The 20764-nt window shown below is 41.0% G+C and overlaps 1 protein-coding gene across 2 annotated transcripts in view; it reads left to right on the top strand.

Moving 5' to 3' along the window:
• Positions 1 to 20764, top strand: part of IRF2 (interferon regulatory factor 2) — a 75108-nt gene that overhangs the window by 30848 nt on the left and 23496 nt on the right. For both annotated transcript variants that reach the window (XM_037526403.2, XM_054701036.1), the window contains exons 2-5: positions 6832 to 6924; positions 15238 to 15337; positions 15847 to 16023; positions 16328 to 16374. In XM_037526403.2, coding sequence (XP_037382300.1) covers positions 6838 to 6924; positions 15238 to 15337; positions 15847 to 16023; positions 16328 to 16374 — 411 coding nt within the window. In that variant the 5' untranslated portion in view covers positions 6832 to 6837. The remainder of the gene's footprint in view (positions 1 to 6831; positions 6925 to 15237; positions 15338 to 15846; positions 16024 to 16327; positions 16375 to 20764) is intronic.

A 20764-nucleotide genomic window follows, 5' to 3' on the forward strand; every position in this document is an offset into this window, starting at 1 on the left:
GCTCTGGTCAACTTCTGCAGCACACACTCAAGCATAAGGCCTGTTCTTAGCACCCTTGCTCCTATGCTTTTGCCTTTACACTTTTTTGTGGACCTGTGTGCTGTGACTCTGTCACTGGCATCTGATGAACTGTGGGGGCTGTTGGAAAATTCTCTAGGTTTTTGCCAGAGTGAAGATACCTGTATTGCATCTTCATTCTTGAAGGAAATATGTGTTGTATATTAAACTTTAAGATGGTGGTGGTTTTCTCTTGATACTTTCCACTGTCTTCTGTCTTCCATTGTTTCCATTGAATAGTTACTATAAGGTTTCTGAGGGTTTTGTGTTTTTTTGGTTTTTCAAAAGTAAAGAGTCTATTTTTCCTCAAAGATTATTCTCTATATTTTTGTTTCTCAGCAAGTGTACTATAGTTTGCCTAGTTGTGGTTTCATTCTATTTATCTGATTGAGTCTCTAGTAATCATGACAACAGTGATTGGAAGATAACTGGTCATTGACTCTTCAGATATTGCTTCTGCTTCATTCTTTCTCTTGCCCTCATAATTGTTTATTTCCTTGTTTGCTCTCTGTTTTGAAACATTTTTAAAAGATATTTTGTACAGATTTCTTAGTTACTCACCTTGAAGTTAGGTCTGAATTACCTATTGTACAATTATCAGAAGTATCCCATCTCAGCTAAGGATTTTATTATCTTAAATCCAGCTGGGATATTTAAGTCTCTAAAACAGAACATTAACATGATTAAAGTGGTATTTTAAGAAGATTAATATGTTGGTGGGATGTAGAACCAAGAGGAGTTGGGAAAGATTTAGTAGGTAGAAGAGTTTAAAGACCTTCATAGGGGTGGGGAAGAAGAAGAAGAAAAAAAAAGACCTTCATCATGGAGTACTTTCTAAAGTAAGATGAAAGCACATGTTAGGGTTTCTAAGTCAGGCCATTTCAGACAGACCTGACTCCCTTGCTAAGTAGCAGACTGCCTTTGAGCAAGTCTCCTATATGTCCTGTCATCTGTAATATAGGTAATAAGATGGGTAATAGGATGGGGTAATAAGCTCCCTACCTCCTATGGTTATGAGGAAACCCATATAAAACCCAGGTTTTAACGCCTGGCATAAAGGGAGTACTCAGTAACTAGCAGCCGTCATTATTACTATTCCATGACAAAGACCCAAATCTTAGTTATTTAGGTTAAAATTCAAGATCACAGTCAAGGCAATATCAGGACCAAGGCACAGGGCTATTCACATCACATGAATCACAATGAACAACTTGCATGCCTGTAGGCAGCAGCCTTGGCTCCTGTAATGTTCTATACCCACCCTGTACTGAATTGATTTATGGCCCCATGCCATGGCTTTAAAGATGATCCCAACTCCAAATCCCAAAGTTATAATGGTAGGTGATTTTACAAAGTGCCTTTTGTCAGGCACAAGGGTAGATGCTTTGTATTTTAGGTTTATAGGACTATAAAATGTTCACATTTTTCTTTTAAACACCGTTGTACAAACCCATTGTAAAAGAATAGAAGCTTACCAAAAAGGGTAAGTGAGATTATGATCCATCATGTTTCAGAAGAATTCCTAGAATCATAGATAAACTCAGAAATTATCTTTTTGAAACCTCTTATTTTGCTGGATGAGCAAACTAATCCTGAGACATCATGTGACTTTTCCAAGGTCACAAGTTAGTAATGGTAAAGCTGGGACTGGAGCCCAAGCATCCGATTTCTGCTATTTTTGTTTCCTTGGCAAAAATAGCACCTCTATGTCTTCACTACTTCCATGTCTACTTCAACTCTCTTTTAAGTTTCATGAGATCAGGGTGTTAACAAACATGGGAAATTTGCCTTACAGAAGGTAGATCAATCTATCAACTTGAATTTCCCTGATGGAAGCTAGAAAATACATATGCCAGACCAGCATCTTTTGTCTTCAGTGCTCAGTCCTCTATCTGTGATTTCATCCCAACCTTTAAATCTTTGGAAATATGATTTATTTTTAGAGCCAAGCCAAATGATCAGTTTCTGGTGCTAGGCATAATGTAGAATTCCACCTTTGCTTTCTCTCACAGAAGGGAGGATGTGTATTCAACCTCAGATAGTGATGAGAAATTCATGTCCAACTGCAGTCTTCTGTGTCATGTGGCTGGATCACTGGTATGGTTGGTCCTTACCTGTTTGGGGTGTGGGAAGTAGGGCCAGGCTACAAAATCAAGTGAAAAAAATGAGTGCTTTTATGTACAGGAGTTAGCTTTTCACTGGGTATCATTAGGGATGGCCTAACTATTAAAAAAAATAAAAAACATTCATTCAAAAAGATATATGTACCATTATATTCATTGAAGCATTATTTACAATAGCCAAGATATGAAAACAACTTAAGTTCTTCTTGATATATGAATGGATAAAGATGCGTGTGTGCGTGCACACATGTGTTGGTATCTGTACATGCATGCAATGGAATACTACTTAGCTATAAAAAAGATGAAATCTTGCCATCTGTGACAACATGAATGAATTTTGAGGGACTTATGCTAAGAGAAATAAATCTGAAGGAAGAATACAAACACTGTATGATTTTTATATTCTACACTCACATGTAGAATATAAGTAAAGCAAATGAACAAATGAAACAAAAACAAACCCTTAGATTCTAACAACAGAATGATGATTATTAGTGGGGAAGGAGTTGGGGCTGGATGGGTGGAAAAAGTAGAGGGGGTTGATCAAATGGTATGAGTGGTAACTAGATCTTTGCTGGTGGCCATGGTGTGGTACATGCAGATGTGAAACTGTACACCTAAAACTTACACAACACTGTAAACCTTTGTTCCACAGGACACCTTTAAACCTATGTTACTTCAGTTTTAAAAAAAGTACATAAAAGCCTGAAGAAGGTAAAGCCCTCTATAAAAGAATTTTCTCGACTCTGATACTTGCTAACTTTACTTTTCCTAAAAATTGTCATATACTTAATGACAGTGCTGATTAAAGATTTAGAGAAATTTTTATATGTGTGATTTCCATGATATTTTGGCCAGGTAGGTGACACGTTTTAGGTTTGACTGAGCTGTATCCATATGTGAAAGGCACAGAACATAAATAAGGGGTGAACCAGCAGAGAGACGAGGCAGCAGAGTCCCACTCATTGAGCAGCACCGTCTGCCAGGACCTCCGGACTTGGCAGTGAGTCACAGAGCAGCCAGGCGACTTACACTTAAACACAAAAGTTCATCTAGAAGCTTGCTCTTCAGAGTGTGTTCCATGGAACTCGGAGCTTCTTGGAAATATAAATCACAGAGGCTCAGCTAGACCTACTGAATCGAGATTTACGTGCACGTGAAAGTTGGTGAAGAAGTGGCTTAGGTTTTATAACCAACTCTTAGTTTACTTACTATTAACACAATGGGTCAGATCATTCATTCACATAAATTTTCACTCTTCTCTTTGGTCTTGGGATGGAGATCCAAAGACATAGTATGGTTTTCCAGGTCAACCTCTCTCTGGCATTGTCCCTGTTGCTGATTGACTTCCAGCAACTGGTCATCCTGCCCCACAACCTATATTTTGATTCAGACCTTTGTTCTGACCTTTGCTCTACAGAACACCTTCCTTCTCCCTGTCACCTTTCCTTATTTTTTTTTAAAGATTATTTATTTATATATATTTTATATCATTGTTCATTTTTGGACAATGTTTTCTCTTCCTCTCAGGGGTAATCCCTGTAAAATTCCCACCACCAATTCACCCGTGTACCATCACCATAGTCCCTTGTGCTCTTCCCTCCCTTGTTTTGATCTCTCTCCCCCTCCCCTGCAGAATGTCTCTGATTTACAGTTTGACTGTTAATTTTGTTTTTATTGTTATTATTTTTCCCCCTGACCCCTTATTTGGTTCTCCTACATTCCTCCTATAAGTGAAACCATCCAATATTTTTCTTTTTCCTTCTGGCTTATTTCACTGAGCATAATTCCTTCCAGCTCCATCCATGTTGCTGTGAATGGCATGACTTTATCTTTTTTGATGCTGAATAGTATTCCATTGTGTGTATATACCGCATCTTCTTGATCCAGTTGTCTATTTTCGGGCGTTTGGGTTATTAGTGTCCTGTGGCTGCCATAAGAACTACAGATCACATGGTTTAAACAGTAGAAGTTTGTTGGCTCACAGTTTTGGAGGCTAGCAAGTCCAAAATTGAGGTGTTTGTAGGGCTATTCTCCTCCAGGGGCTCTCGGGAGCAACTGTCCTTGTCTTTTCCACCTTCTGCTGGCTCCAGGCTCCTCCTGTGTCAGTACATTCCAGTCTCCGCCTCTGGCGATAAGCGCTGTCTTCCCTCTGTGTCTAAGTCTTCTCATGGTGTTTTCTCCATGTGTCTATACCTAGATCTCCCACTTCTTATAAGAACATTAGGTTCCTGTGAGCTTCCGGTCACATTTTCATCAGTTGATCAATGTATAATCAATGAACAATGTATAATTGTTTAAACATCCTGTACTGTTTGTTAATATATTAACATTAAACTCACACCCCACGACACTGTTGCTCGTGCTTGAAGGAAGCTCACCTCTTGCACATCTTGTCTTCACAAGGCACCTTACAACCTTGCGTACTGATTAACCCTAGACCGCATTCCAGGCAGACCTCTCTTGGGGGACAGTTGAAGTCACCTATAAGACCCAGGAAAATTTGCACTAAATAGAGCATGAAAAGCACACTGTGGGCCTCACCTGTGACATGTGTATGAGATGACTCAAGCTTTTCACTTTTGTGTGGAGATGTTAATTTTGATTTTATAGGATTATAAAAGACTCACCAGAGGTGGAGTTCCTAGTCTCTAGGAACTTAGTTTGGTTAGGAAGCGAGGCTGCGCTCAGTTGAAAGGTTCATTGCAATGTTTGATTTTCATACGAGCAGCGTAAGATCAGTGAAGATCAGTGTGGTAGCTGAAGAGTTCCTCGGGCTGGAGTGGTCTGGGACTGCCTGGTGGAGCAGGAGGGTGGAAGCTGAATCTGGGAGGCTGGGTAAGGATTGGGAAGGAGGAGCAGAGGGCATGGTATGAGCAAGGGACAGGGGAGGGTCTGTAGCAATGCATGGGTCAGAACTGGGAGGATGGCCAAGAGAAAGGAGGTGTCTTCAAGGCAGAGAAGTGTGGCCCCAGGTAGTTCATGTGACGACGCTTATACTCTGGCATGAACTGGGGTGCGGGCATAGAGGTGAGCTAGGAGAGAGAGTGATTGAGATTTTTTTTTTATCTTGGTCCAGATTCGTCTGAATAGAATTCTCAGAGCTCATGTTTTGGAGGAGGAAATGAGTGAAGAAGAATAGACAGCTAAGGGCTGAAAAGAGAATTATGTAACACTACCCATGAAATCCTATAGAATGGAAACTTGAATCGGCCCCGCCGTTCCCTTTGAATCTGTGTTAAATTTAAATTTCCATGTAAATAGGGTGAACAAAGTAGACAGTACTTTGTTAGTCATTCCGTTCTGGATATATTTGGCCAAGGGAAAGACCTCCCTAGAAATGTTTCCAGAAGGAGGGGTGAGAGGCACATGGGCTGCTAGGGGAAAGGTCTTTAGACCATGGAACCCTTTTAGAAAGTAAGTTCCAAGGAAAAGGAAGGATGATAGCAGATCAAAGGGGGAGGTTTTGTTTTTTTTTTTTAACTGAAGAAAGGTCCTTGAGGGAGTGAATAAGAGATTGTATCGAAGCATAAAACTGAAGCCTGAACAAGATGATGGTGAGCTCAGAAAGTAAACAGAATGAGTCAGGAAATAATGTCCGCCGGGGGAAAGACCTTGGACCCAAGTGAATGGAGTCCTTTAGAGCCTTAGGTGTCAGTACTGGGGTTCAAAGCATTTATGGAACCCACCTAACCTAAAGGATTGAAATGGTTTTAGTAACTCTGTCCCACAACAGCTCTTTTGCTCTGTCTCCCCTTGGTTCTTGGAAGGATAATTTCCAAAGGTCCTGTAAAACCCTGCGCCTCTGGACACCTGATATATTGAAGGTGTTGCTGTCAACATAGCTGGGCTCAGAGGTTTAAGATCCTGCTTTAGCCAAGTGTAGTGCAACCACCCCAGGCCAGGCAGGTTCATTGTTGATGTGGGCAAATGGAAAAGAATTTTGGAGTCAGTAGATTTGACAGGTCTTTAATGCTGGAGCAGGGAACTGGGTACACATAGGCAGACCAGCGGACGTGGGGGGGGGGGGCGGTGGGGGGCAGTGGGGGGTGCTGGGAGGCAGGCAGCAACCTCTGTGCCTTCCTCTGGCTTCCTTCTGGCTTTTTGCCTCTATCTCTGCCTAGGTGTCTGCGTTTATATACGCTTGCACCTTACGCTCTGGTACATCTCGGCCTGGTTGTCCGTAATCATAGGTGCCGTGCCCCATGCTCACACTCCCAAGTGATTTTGCATCAGTGCGATGTCACGTGTGGGTAGTGAAACCTGGGAGGAAAACAAAGCTGCAGTGGCGCCATACAGGCTCATGCAGGAAGGGGAAAAAGAGCCTGACTAATTCCATTTTCCTTACAGCAAGGTCACACTGGAGGGGTCGGCCTTCTGCCTAGCTGGGTTCCTGCCAATCCAGGTCTCCTCTGTCCATGAGGCCCTCTCAGCTGAGAGCAGGCATTGCCCCCATGGAAAATGAGCAGAATGCTCACGCAGGAGTGTTGGCTCTAGGGCAGAGCTCTCCATGCATGCACTCCCCAGCCCCAGCCCTCCTGTGCACTAGGCTGTGTGATTTTTGAGGGAGAGAAAGTACAAAGGGGTCAGACCTTCTCGGTGCGGACATGTCATGGCAGAGATGCCTAAAGTGTGTTCTCTTCTGCCAAAGGGCACCATGCCAGTGGAAAGGATGCGGATGCGCCCGTGGCTGGAGGAACAGATCAACTCGAATACGATACCGGGGCTAAAGTGGCTTAACAAGGTAAGTGTGGTGGGTGCCTGTGGGTCAAGAGGGCGAGAGGGGAGAGGCTTCCTGGACTGTCACACACACACATCTAGCCCCAGCGGAAGTCATTCTCTTGTGTTCGGAATCGTATGCTTGTACATTACAAACAGCAGCCAGCTAAAAATGATCATGAGAAAATTCAGGGTATCAGACATCAAGAAGACGTTTCTACCCTCATCTCAGACTGTAGCATCGGCCCTGAGTTATGACCTCCACCCACCTGTGGGCTTTTAGGTGCGGCTGAGAAGCTTCCTGCTGTATTTTTTCTCAGTGAGTCTCACCCTCTTCCTTCTCTACACTGTTCTTACTCCTCCTGGCTTTTTAGGATTAGGGGATGTGGAAGCTCTAGGGTTTCCAATATCGGGAGTGGCTGATAGTGACTTTTTTCATTCTTCATGGTGTGGGAAACTTGGGCTTTGTCTTTAAGATGAGTCTTTACCGGGAAATGCTTTTGTGCACCGACCTGTCCTAAAAAAAAGTAGTCTCTGCACTGCTTCCTTACTAGATCAACTTCGGTAGGCTCAGCTGTCTGTTAGGGGTAAATCAGGAAGAGATTGTCTGTAAAAGTTAACAACATGTGGCAAAAATATAAATGAATTGGATTTCCATGTATTGAAACTTGAAAAGGTATAGGCATCAGCTAGAAAAGTGACTAACCTAGCATGCCTTCTTTCAGAGGGCCCAAGGGAGAATTTTCTCTTCCACTACAAGGAACAGTTACAACTCTTCTGAGCAGATTTCTATTTCCTCTTCTGCTTCTCCCATCTTATTTTAATTTTGAGACTGTGATGAATAATTTAGCTGCTCAGGCTTTATCTCTGTATCACATGCTCCTGAGCTTAGACCCAAGTGGTGGCCTGATTCTAGCAAGTGGACAGAGCAGTACAGGATGACTGGTTTCATTTATTTATTTTTAAACTTGCCTACTTTTTTTTTAAGGTTTATGTATTTATGCATATAAGAGCTGGGGAACAGGCCAGAGGTGCAGGGGGGTGAGAGGATTCACAGAGACAGAGTGGGGAGCAGAACAGGTGATTGAAACACACTGCTGAGGGGAGCAGCGGGCACAACAGGAGAGGTCTGCTGCACCATGTGGGTCACCTCCCTGGCTGAGGTTCGAACTCGTACTGCAGTCGCTGCGGATTGCCTCATAGTGCTGATGCTTAGCCCCTTGTGCCACCAGGGAGGCCCATGACTTTTTTTTTTTTTTGAAAATTAATATCCCTCCAGGCTTCGTTTTCTTTTTGTTTGTTTTCCCTCATTCACTTATTTTCTTCAGTTATTTTAAATTTTATGATGTTCCATGTGAGCCTGTTTAAGGGAGTTCTTCCTGAAACAGGGTGGGGTAGGAAATAAATAGAAAGAAACAAATCATATGCTCACTCCACATGGCCTCTCACCTATCCTGACACAATATATGGCTCCCAATATAGTGTTCTCAGCTTGCTGTATCTATAATGTTTGAGATTTGTATTCTGGAAGGGCTCTTCCAAAGAAGCAGATAAGCAATCAGGTTGTACTTTGGCCTGCTCATAGGGAGTTACGAGGAAAGGGGCGATGAGAAGAGAGTTGAGGAGACAGTGGGCAGTCAGTAAAGTAATGATAATGATAACACTAATCACAATGTAATAACTAACAGTTAAGTGCCAGTTACTACACTAAGCAAGACATGCATTATGGGCCTCCCTGGTGGTGCAAGGGTTGAAAAGCAACCTATGAAGCAATCCGCAGCCACTGCAGCTCCAGTTCCGTCCATGGCCGGGGAGCAACCCAATTGGTGCAGCAGACCTCTCCTGACTCGTCTGCTGCTCCCCTCAGCAGTGTGTTTCAGTCAGTCTGCCTGTTCTGCTCCCCACACTGTCTCTGGTGAATCCTCTCATCCACCACATCTCTGGCCTGTGCCCCAGATCTTGTATGCATAAATAAATCTTAAAAAAAAAAAAAAGACACATGTATTAGCTAACATAACCCCCAACTATGAGGTAGGTAATTTATCTTTTCTATTTTACAGAGGAGGAAACTGAGTCACAGAGAGATTAAGTAAGATTACATTTGGAAGAACAGATACTATTGCCTGTGTTGGTTTAGAGTGTGAATTTAAAGCAAATGTTTCTGAATTCTGAAGAGAGAAGTAAGCTGGTTTTGCTTTTTCTTTTCTGAGGTATATCCACCACATCCTAGCCCCCAGAATCTGTAGCTAGGGCCTATTTGGAGAAGGGGTCTTTGCAGAGATCTCAAAATGAGATCATCCTGCATAATCCAGATGTCCCCATCCCATGACATGTCCTTACAAGAGACGGAAGAGAATACGACACAGAAAAGAAGGGGGCAGAGATTGAAGCAATGCAGCCACAAGTCAAGGGGGGGCTAGAACCCCCAGGAGCTGGAAGAGGCAAGGAAAGATTCTCCTTAGTGCCTTTGAAGGGATCACAGTCTTGCTGACATCTTGATGGAGATTTCTAGCCTCCAGAGCAGTGGTAGAACAATCTTCTGTGGCTTTGAGCTGCCCCATTTGTGTCCATTTGTTGTGACAACTCTAGGAAACGAACGTACTCTCAGCATCATTTCCTTATGGGGACTCTCCCAAGACACCTTTCTTCCGTCCACTTTGTCCAGGTTTTTCTCTCTTCCCTCTGCCATCTCATCTGGCGTCTCCCCTAAAGCTGGCTTCAGCCAGGCTGAAGGAAGGGGAGCATGCCAGTCACCACAGCAGGTGGCCCTTCTCAGGATGACACTGGCACAGGGGTCCATGGTCAGGCAGGTCTTTATCTGGGACCTGCCGGGTGTGGCTGTGTGGCCGCATGTGGGCAGTGCTGTTGCTGTCACTGTCGGGTGGGCTGGGGCATTTCCTCTCCATATCCCCACCACCACAGGGTATCTCTTTATAGGTTGCTGCTCACTTATGTCTGTTGGCTAAGCTTAAGTTACATCATCCCTGTAAATATTTAACTGAGACCTTAATATTATTTTCTTCCTCATTCATAAGCATTTCACCTAAGAATCTGTTTGTAGTTTGAGTGCTTTGAGATCATTTCAAAATCTCTTCTTCCACTAAAGACTATTTTAACTCTTTGTATGGGCACTTTCTGTAGGGTTTTGTCATTCACATATGCCTTGCCACGTTCAGAATGGGTGGTATTAAAGCAATTTCCTTACGGTGTCATCTGTTCAACAAGAATATTTTCGATTTTTTCATATCATTTCTGCACTGTTTATATTCTCAATGGCTTGAATGTTTCCAAAATGTCTTTTTCCAGTTGATGCTTCAGTCAGATCCAAAGAAAGCCCACAGGGTCTGTTTGGTTGTTCTGGTTTGCAGTCTCCGCATCGTGGACATACTCTCTCCTTTTCCCTTCTTGTCGTTGACTTGTTGAAGCAGTCATTCTGGATTTGTCCAAGTGCTTGCATGTGGTTTCCTTGTGCCTTTGATACTTGAGGGAGGCAAGAGGCAGCCACTTCCAGGTTCTTCTCTCTCAGTTGGTTCCCATGCTAGTTTTTGATGCTCTTATTTGCTGCTGGAGATCTGTGTGGACCCAGGAGGTGGCCACTCTCCAAGCACAAGAAGTGAATGGGTAGTTCAGACCTTTCCCTCTTCATCACTTTGAAAGCAGGCTTGTGTTTGTGCAATTATGAGGCTATCTCAGAACAGGGTAAGAAGTCCTGACAGAAACATAGCAAACTAAATCAGAACATCTTGTAAATATGGAAGAGAGAGGGGTAGAGGGAGATAAGAATTAGTTTCCACTTGGGGTCAAGGTACATCTGTTCTCATTGCCCAACGTAATCTTAAACCTGCTTCTCAGCTCAAGCAGTGCTTATCTCTCCTGCCTTTGGTGGACTGTGTAGAAACACGAGTGGTCTCGGGTACGTGCAGTTCTTCAGTGCATGGTGTGTACAGACACCACATGCACAGATTGGGCACTCAGGGCTTCTGATGGTGGTGCCCGCTGATGTCACAGAGTCTACAGACACAGAGCACCACCTTGATCGTCCCACAGAAATGCTTACTGCTCAGAATCCTTCAGTTTGAATTTTTTTCATTCCTTCATATAGTCATATTTATTTCATTTTATTCATTCTAGAGATACATATATATTCTAGAGATACATACATATCTGCACACACACAATTTTGTATCATTTTTATTGAGTTAACATTGGTTTACAACACTATGTTTAGGGGTGCAGGTTCACACCTGTTCAGATGGATATTACCACACCATACCCACCACCCAAACACCAGAAATCCTCTGCTGTAGTCTATTTGGATCCCTTCCTTTACGTCCCCTCTCTTACCTCCCCTTCTGGTAGCCTCAATTCTTCTGTCAGATTTCTAGAGTTTGTTTTGGTGTAATTTGGTGTGTTCCTCTGTATTCCACATCTGCGTGAAATCATCCAATGTTTGTCTGTCTTCTAACTATTTCATTTAGCATAATCCCTTCCGGTTCTAGCCTTGTCACAGATAGCAAGAGTTGATCCTTTTTAAAAATAGCTGATTAGTGTTCCATTGTATTTATACCACATCTCCTTAATCCATCATCTATCATTAGGCACTTAGGTTGTTTCCATACCTTGGCTATTGTAAATAGTTCTGCAGTGAACATAGGAGTGCACACATCGCTTCAAATTAGTGTTTTTGTATTCTTTGGGTAGATACCTAGGAGTGAAATTGCTGGATTGTATGGAAGGTCTGTTTTCAATATTTTGAGAAACCTCCATGTTGTTTTCCATGGGGCTAGGCTACTCTACATTCCTAACCTATAGCGTGTGAAGTTTCCTTTTTCTCTGCATCCTCGCAAACACCTGTTGTTTCTGGTCTTTTTGACATGGGCCATTCTCACAGGTGTGAAGTGCTTATCTCGTTGTGGTTTTGATTTGCATTTCCCTGATGATAAGCAATGATGAGCATTTTTTTTTTTCATGTGCCTGTTGGCCATCTGTATGTCTTCTTTGGAGAAGTGTCTATTTAGCTCTTCTGTTCACTTTTTTTTTTTGATTGGGTGATTTGTTTTCTTGTTAATGAGTTATATGAGTTCTGTATAGATCTTAGAAAATAACTCCTTGTTGGATGTATTAAGTGCAATTATTTTCTTCCATTCATTAGGGTATCTTTTTGGTTTTAATGATAGTTTCTTTCACCATTCAGAATCATGTTAGTTGTTTGTAGTCCCAATTGTTTGTTTTTGCTTTTGTTTTCCCTGCCCCTGGAGTCAAGAACCCAAGACATCATTGAAGCTTATATTGCAGGAGTGTTTTCTTCTATGCCTTTTATGGTTTCATGTTTTTCATCTGTTTTTTTCCATTTTTGTGTTAATTTTGTGTATGGCGGGAGACAGTGGTCTACTTTCATCCTTTTGCATTTGGCTGTCTGGCTTTCTCACTTAGCGTGAAGTTTTCAAGATTCATTCATGTGGTAGCATGTATCCTTTTGTGGCTGAATACTATTCCATTTTTTAAATATAATTTATATATATATATATATATTTTACATCATTCTTCCTTTTCATACAATGTTTGCTTTCTCCTCTCAGGTGTAGTCCCCATAGAATTCCCACCACCAATTCACCTGTGCACCATCACCATAGTCCCTTGTGATCTCTCTCTCTCTCTCCCCCTCCCCAGCAGAATGTCTCTGATTTATAGTTGCCTGTTAATTTTGTTTTGTTTTTATTTCCCCCCCCCCGATCCCTTATTTGATTCCCCCATATTCCTGCTATAGGTGAAACCATCCAATATTTTTCTTTTTCCTTCTGGCTTATTTCACTGAGCATAATCCCTTCTAGCTCCATCCATATCGCTGCGAATGACATCAGTTTATCTTTTTTGATTGCTGTATCTTTTTTGATTGCTGAATAGTGAATACTATTCATTTTATGCAAGTACAACATTATCTTTATCCATTCATCAGTTAATGGACATTTACGTTATTTCTACCTATTGCAAGTAGTGCTGCTATGAATGTTAATATATGTTTTTGTTTGAACACCTGTTTGTAAGTCTTTGAGTAAATATAAAGGAAGTGAAATCAGTGGGTCATGTGAGAATTGTGTTTAATTTTTTAAGGACTGACCAAATGTTTCATAGTCACTTTATATTATCACCAGTAATGTATGAGGCTTCCAGTTTCTCCATATCTTCACCAACATTTGTCATTTTCTGTTTCTTTATGCTTACCATCTTGGTGAATGTGAAATAGTATCTTTTTTTCGATTTACATATCCCCAATGCTTAATAACTATATAATCATTTCCTTATTGGTCTTTTATTTATTTTCTTTGGAGAAAAGTATGTGTAGGTCCTTTGCCCATGTCAACAGAATCCATAGTGGGTGTTGTTAGCTTCAGTCTTCACTGTTTTTTCATCCCTTTCATGTGGTTTCTGTGAGACAAGGCTTGTGTGTGTGTGTGTGTGTGTGTGTGTGTGTGTAAGGGTGGTTACAAATGCTTGAAAAATTGTACTTATCAGAATCAACTTTGTGTCTTGTGAGATAGATTTTAAATTGTGTCAGAACTCCGTGTGTGTGTGTGTGTGTGTGTGTGTGTGTGTGTGTGATGGTTACAAATGCTTGAAAAATTGTACTTATCAGAATCAACTTTGTGTCTTGTGAGATAAATTTTAAATTGTGTCAAAACTCCTTTGACCTAGAAAAAAGTACATCAGCAAATTCTTTAAGGGTCTTTATCTTTAAGCATGAAGCTTTTAGTTTCTGGTTCTACACTTTAGGAAATGTTCTTTCAATGAAATCATTTCTTTCCATTTTTACTCATTTTCATATGAACATCAAATACTGCAGTAAGAGAATTTGCTCTCTGATTTTCATTTATACTGAAAAAAAAAATTTACTCAACCTTTACTGATCACTGCCCTTTTGAAAATGGCTAACCCGAAACCCTCTTGTCTATGTAGAGGACACAGAATGAACAAAGAATTTATGAAAAGTCTCTTACTTTCAGTTCTTTATTAACTGAGTTTCAAATACAGTAGAATTTTCCCTTTTCACCACTTTTGGGGAACTCTTAAGTATTCTGAAATAGTTTTAGTTTGGACTTGATAATTACCTCTGTGGTGAGGCAGTGAGCCCCTTTTCAGTCCATTAGGCTCCTTTCTGTCTCTATTGACGTTGTGAGACCAAAGTGACGGAAAACCCCTACTGACATTTTCTTTCCTTCCCCAGGGTGTTGTGCAGGGATTCCCATACCTGGAAATTATCTGAACTACCTTGAGAGTTTTTAAAAAAATACAGTTTTCCTGAGCTTTCATCTCCGTTGAGTGCAAGTCAACATATCTCTCATAAGACAGGAAATCTTCTAACTCTAAACTCTGGGAGACATTGTGTGGTGAAACTAAGTGACTGAGTGTGGGATCACATAACCTCAGTTTTAAATTTAGACATTTATTACCATAAGTACCTTGGCTTAGTAATTTAATTCTGTTCCTCAGTTTCCTCACTATATGGAAATAACATTATACAAAGCTCATATGAACTCAGAATCAGAACTGAGAGCATGTGAACTTCAATAGTTGTGGGAAGACCACAGATCTTGGTAACTGCTGGTACCATCTGAAGAGCTGGTTGGACCAGATTCACATGTGTAGTTTTCCTGTGGGACCAAGTTTCCAAAACAGTAGTTTGTCAGGGTTGATTTAGGCAATTTTGAGTTAGCATTCAGGCTCTAAGAGCCAGGCAGGGTCTGAGAATAGAAGATCTATATTGAAGAACATTTCTCTAGAAAAAGAATATCATCGCCACATAATCTATATTTTTTTTTTCCTACTTGATGTATTTCATGCAGGGCAGTTGCCATGTAGGGGATAGAACATTGGACAAACTCTTCTATATCTCTTGGCCACACAACAGATTGAGATATTTAGTTTCCGTGACACTTATGTCCTTCCAGCAGCCCCAGTGGGTGTTATTTTGGAAAGTTGCCTAATTTGAAATTTACCTAAGGCAGATGGAGTTCCACGTTATCCAATGATGGGAGTAAATGATACAAATATGCATTAGAAGTGTCAATCAGTGGCCAGTGTTCTGTGGTCTTAGCAAGAGAACACAGTGGCAGACCCCAAATCATCGCTTTTGACTCTGTGTTTGCAGACTTGGCATGGCACTGAATCTCATCCAGCTGGATGGCAAAGATTTGGGGCCTAGTGAGGTAGCGGGTTTTATTTACAGTAGATTTTACTGTAGTGATACTCAGTGGGGAATCTTACTAGCTAGAACTTAAGAAACCTGTGTAATGGGGGACTGAGAACCACCACGATGATTATCGACCTTTTTTATTTTCAGGAAAAGAAGATTTTTCAGATACCCTGGATGCACGCGGCTAGACATGGGTGGGATGTGGAAAAAGACGCACCGCTTTTTAGAAACTGGGCAATCCACACAGGTATTAAAAACCCCTGCATCATTTACAGAGGCGGGTGCTGTTGTTTTCATGTCTTTTTTTTTTTTTTTAAGAATTATTTATTTATGCATACAAGAGCTGGGGTATAGGCCAGAGGTGGGGGGTGGGTGGGTGTGAGAGGATTCACCAGAGACAGAATGGGGAACAGAACAGGCAGACTGACTGAAATACACTGCTGAGGGGAGCAGCAGGCGAGACAGGAGAGGTCTGCTGCGCCATGTGGGTAGCTTCCTGGCCGGCCGGGAATTGAACTCAGGCTGCAGAGGCTGCGGATCGCCTCACAGTGCTGTGCTTAACCCCTTGCGCCACCCGGGAGGCTCCAGGACCACACAATTGTTTAGAACTGACCTTGAAAAACATGCCAGGTATTCTGATTTTCAACCTAGAAAAAATGATTAAAAAATCAGTGCATCCCAGGAACCTTCTCAGACTCTTTTGCTCTGTATCTAACTTTCCCCTTCTTTTTCTTAACCCTTTGGCTCTTTTGTTAGGAAAGCATCAACCAGGAGTAGACAAACCGGATCCAAAAACGTGGAAGGCGAATTTCCGATGTGCCATGAACTCCTTGCCAGATATTGAGGAAGTTAAGGATAAAAGCATAAAGAAAGGAAACAATGCTTTCAGGGTGTACCGGATGCTGCCCTTGTCGGAGCGACCCTCCAAGAAAGGTAGACCAAGAGAGCTACCTACTGAAGCAGTGACTGCTTTGTGTGCAGTGTAGTGCCTTGGTGGTCTCTATTAGTTCGCAGTAGTGATGGCAAGGATAGGACACCTGTTCACGCTGTGGGTGGTGATTACCTGCCTGGGGAAAGGACTCTCTGGTTCCCAAGGGCAGGAAAGGAAACATCTGAAATTTTGGGCATGTATAGAAGAAAGCAACAGGCTCACTGAGAGTTTTAGAAAGAACTTACGGGAAATGTTTCTCTCTGTGTTCTTCATGAACTCATCCACAATTGTTTTCTGTTGTTCCAGGAAAGAAACCAAAGACAGAAAAAGAAGACAAAGTTAAGCATATCAAGGTAATCCTTGGTTTAGAGAGAAGCCCCAGTCCTGACCATGTTAATTTGTATTGTGTTTCATAAAACCAAGTAATACGATCTCTGAAGTAGTTCATCGTTCTTATTTGGCTATTGTATTTTATGTGCATTTCATGTGTCCTCTGGGGCATGTACCCACTTGCCAATTCAAGGAGACATATCCCTGCTTAATCCAGCTTCATCGGCAATTTATGAATGAAGTCACAAATTCACACTGAGCTTGAACTCTCCAGCCTCCATCTGCTTCCCTTGACTACTGCCAGCTGGCCACTTAGTTCCAGCAAAGTCTCTGCAGCCAGCTTTCTGATAATATTAAGTATATTTGCAGGCTATTAAGTATGTTAATATGTATTGAATCATATAAACTTATATTAGAATTATCAAGTATGTTTTATATAAGCACTCTGTTAGTGATGCTCCATAGTTTTGTTTTGCTCCACTATTGAATCACCTCTCATAATGTCCAAAGGGGATGTGTTGGTATAAGTGAGTTTTTCAGTAGGCTGTGTGGTCTGAACTGCCCACCAGTAGGAGATCTTTGTGTGTAGGTTAGGTGGCAAGACAGTAGTCAGTTATCCCGTGAAAATTGAGCATGAGCTTCATTGCTAAACATAGAGCAGACCCTGCAGTCCCAGGCTCAGGGACCATCTGAGAGACTATATAAGGTTGACACTGCTCCATTTGCAGACGAAGAAATTAGACGTAAGAGAGTTGAATGACGTGACCCCAAGGGCGTGGGACACATGGCCAAGGCCACACAATTATTTAGAACTGAACTTGAAGGAGATGCCAAACATTCTGATTTTTAATCTAGAGTAGCTGTTAACAAAAAACCCAAACTGTCCAGTTAGCACAGTATTTAAAAACAAGCTAGTTAGTCAAAATAGTTAGAAAAAAGTACCCTCAAAAATTCTTTCAGATAAAAAGTTAGGCTTGGGAAGGTGGGTAGAGTTTGGGGAAAACCTTTGATAAACTGTTTCAGGCCTGTTTACCTCCACCATGGAAAATAAATATTCTAGGAAGAGTATTTTAGCAGCGATACTTACAGTTTCACTTTCATTATTTTTAGTTTGTGACTTATTTTTGTTATTTTAAAAATAGCACAATTAAGGCCTAATTTTTGTTTGATTTTTCACTGTGGAAAAATTGTATACAGAAAGAAAGGAGAAAAATGAGTAAAGCTTACTCATTATCCCCAATTTCAACATTAATCAGCTCATGGCCAATTTTATTTCATTATTACCTTTACTCACTTCCCTGCATCCAGGGTAAAATTATAAATACTCCCTTGTTTTTGACTTAAAAAAACAATTTCATTTGGTTCAGTTCCAAATATTTAGAAGCCAACTCTCTATATTATGTCATGTCTTCCATAAATATTTTAGTATATATCTTTGAGAGATAAGCACTCTTTTCTTTTCAAAAATTTTTATTGAAATAAGATTAGTTTATATTATTATGTAGGTGTCAGGTGTATATATATCATTATAAATCCACATTTGTATATACTACATTATATTCACCACGAAAACTCTTAATTCTGTCTTTCACCTTTCAGTTGACCCCTTTCCTTTGGCTCCTGTTAACTCTGTGATAAGCATTCTTTAGACGCAGCATGGTATCATTTTATTGCAGCTAAACAAATGAACAGTAATCCCTCAAATAGCCAGTCAGTGTTCAGATTTCCAGTCTCCTAAATGTTACAACTTTTGCATGATTGGTTTACTTAAATCAAGATCCACGTAAAGTCCTCATGGAATAATTTTTGAATATGTGTCTTAAGGGTTTTTTTTTTAATTTGTAGTTTTCCTTTACATCATTTAATTTTTTTCCCCCTATAACTGAAAATCTAGTTATTAGTTTTATCATGTTTCCCACAGTTTGGATTTTTTTTAATGACCTACATTTGATAAGTGTTGATTAGTAGTCAGAAAAGTGTAACTTCCCCACAGATATGTGATTTTGAAGAATTTGCTGTAACCTTAAGTATGATTTTTCTCCTGCTGTAATTTTCATAGCCTGTCCCTCAGGGCTTGGTAGGGAGCAGATAATCGATACATGTTTAATCACTAGATAGGTGCATGGATTTTTGTTGGTTAAATAGATTAAAATATATATATATATATATATATATATATATATATATATATATAGGGTGAAAGTGGGGGTTCACTTTAGAATGTAGTTTCAATTTTATTATCCAAGTAATAGAGGAATAAGAATAGAGTTACAGATGTTTGCCATTTAACAAGCTCTGCTCAGACATGTCCACCATACTCCATCGAGTATCAGATACTAATGAATAGAAGATGCACTGTTATTTTATGTATCGCAAGCAAGAAAAATTGCTTGTAAGGAAACCTTGACACTGACTTGATTGGAAGGCATATCCTACCTAAGGGAGGTGGAAATGTGAGAGAATGTGTGCAACTAAGAATTGATGGTGGTATAAGGAAAGGACCTCTGTGGTCACATCAACAGTGGCATATCTGAGCAAGCTGTGGAGAGTAAGCTCTTGGGGAGACTTGGCCATATTGGCCCAGGGAAGCAAGTCAGAGGCTTCCTGTCAGGCGCAACTATATAGGTCAAGTTCCACACCAGTAAAGGGTACGTTGTGAAATTCTTCAGTAAGGAAGTTATGATTAATACCTGAAATTTGTCCCTCAAAGGGACATTGTTCCTTCAGAGAAGGCAAATGACTCATCAGAAATAAGCACAACCTCACCTTTGAATTTAAATCCTTTTCTGTCGCAACAGAATATGGATAAGGATGGTGGACTCCCCACATTCATGACTTCTACCACCATAGTGTTCAGTTAATGTTTCTGTAGACTCTTTCCAAATTCATCTCTCCAGGAAAGGACCTTTTCTCTACTGAGCTATTAATACATTACTTTTTGTTGTATGTCAAGACACGTAAACATGAGTAATATTTCCTGTGCAGATATCCAACTAGATAACCCAGATAGATTTCTTCGACTTAGGAAATGTATTTTATGTTTAGTAACTGCATGTGAAAACTTGCTGAAAAAAGAGGTTCTTCCCAACCTTCATTCATTTCCAATTAAATTGAACTTTTCATGAGCAAACACAGGTTAGCACATGCAGGTGAAGTGTCAGAGTTTTTCTGGGGTCATTTGGGCAATTTACCTCCATGCTGATGTTCCCAAAACAAATAGTTTCCCTAAGTCTGGGAGACCCAGAGCCTGTGGGTCATGACATAGAGACAAAAGAAATATTGCCGTGGTGTTCTCTGTTGCTCTCTCTGTGAATATATCCTGTATACTTAGTGAATTGTGCTTTGCTTGAATGGAGCACCCCCTGTGTGGAGGTAACTAGCTATCTAAAAAAGAAGAATAAGTAATACAAGCATTATGGGTTTCCAAAAGTCTCCCCAGCCCCAGATCATTCAGTAGAAGTGGTTAAGACAGAGAGCTGAACCACATAGATCTGAGACACACAGCAGGGGAGGAGGCGGGTGGAAGGATCAAGTCAGAGGAGGGAAGAGCACAAGGGATGAGGGAGATGAATCACAGGTGGGGTGCTATGGTGGTGGGAGATCTATGAGACCTAAGGGGAGAAATCAAATAATGTCCAAAAATTAACAAAGATGTAAGAAACTAGGTTAATTGATTTTTAAAAAGGAAAAACAGGTGTGGTAGCTGATATTTTGGAGCCCTTACTAAGTTCTGGGCTCTAATTACTATCTCATTTATTCTGCCTGTGCTGGGCTGGTTATCTCCCTTTTGCAAATAAGGAGATGGAGGAACAAAGTGGTTGAGTCATTTCCCCAAGGTTACACTGCTTTATAGAGCTAGGATTGGAATCCAGGTCGGTCCAACTCTAGGCCAATGCTCTCTCACCACAGATGGTAACTTTTTGGAATCTGGGAAATAGATTGAGTTAATGTGGTCATTTGCCAGCACCAGTTATCACAGGTGAAGGCCTGGAGATTCGATATGCTTTTTGTTCTTCACTGGATGAGTCAGGAAAGTGGCTGAGTTAGAGCAGGAGTTCGTATGAGGAAACAAAGAGATGTAGGTTGGGTGGGTTAAAAGTTAAGACTTCCTGCCTCATAGGATTGTTTGCTGTTGAAATATACATGCTGTGAAAGTATAAAGTGCTTCCAGATCAAAGCACTGATGTTGTGATAGGAAAGACAATGGAGGAAAGGCTGTGAAGTTGCCAGATCAAGAGCAGCCTGTGCACACCGTGGCCTTGGTGGTATGGAATGTTCTCCCTCCCAGGTTCAGTTCCCTGGGCTGCTTTTATGAAGCCCAGCTGTCAGCTTGAAATTGCTAGCAGAGAGATCTAGGGATCTAGATTTGACTTTGAGACTGGATTTGCATAGATAAATTAGGATATTTCTGCC

The sequence above is a fragment of the Talpa occidentalis genome, unplaced genomic scaffold (genome assembly GCF_014898055.3).
Source record: "Talpa occidentalis isolate TD23 unplaced genomic scaffold, MPIMG_talOcc4v2.1 talOcc4.4, whole genome shotgun sequence".
NCBI classification, from domain to species: Eukaryota; Metazoa; Chordata; class Mammalia; order Eulipotyphla; family Talpidae; genus Talpa; species Talpa occidentalis.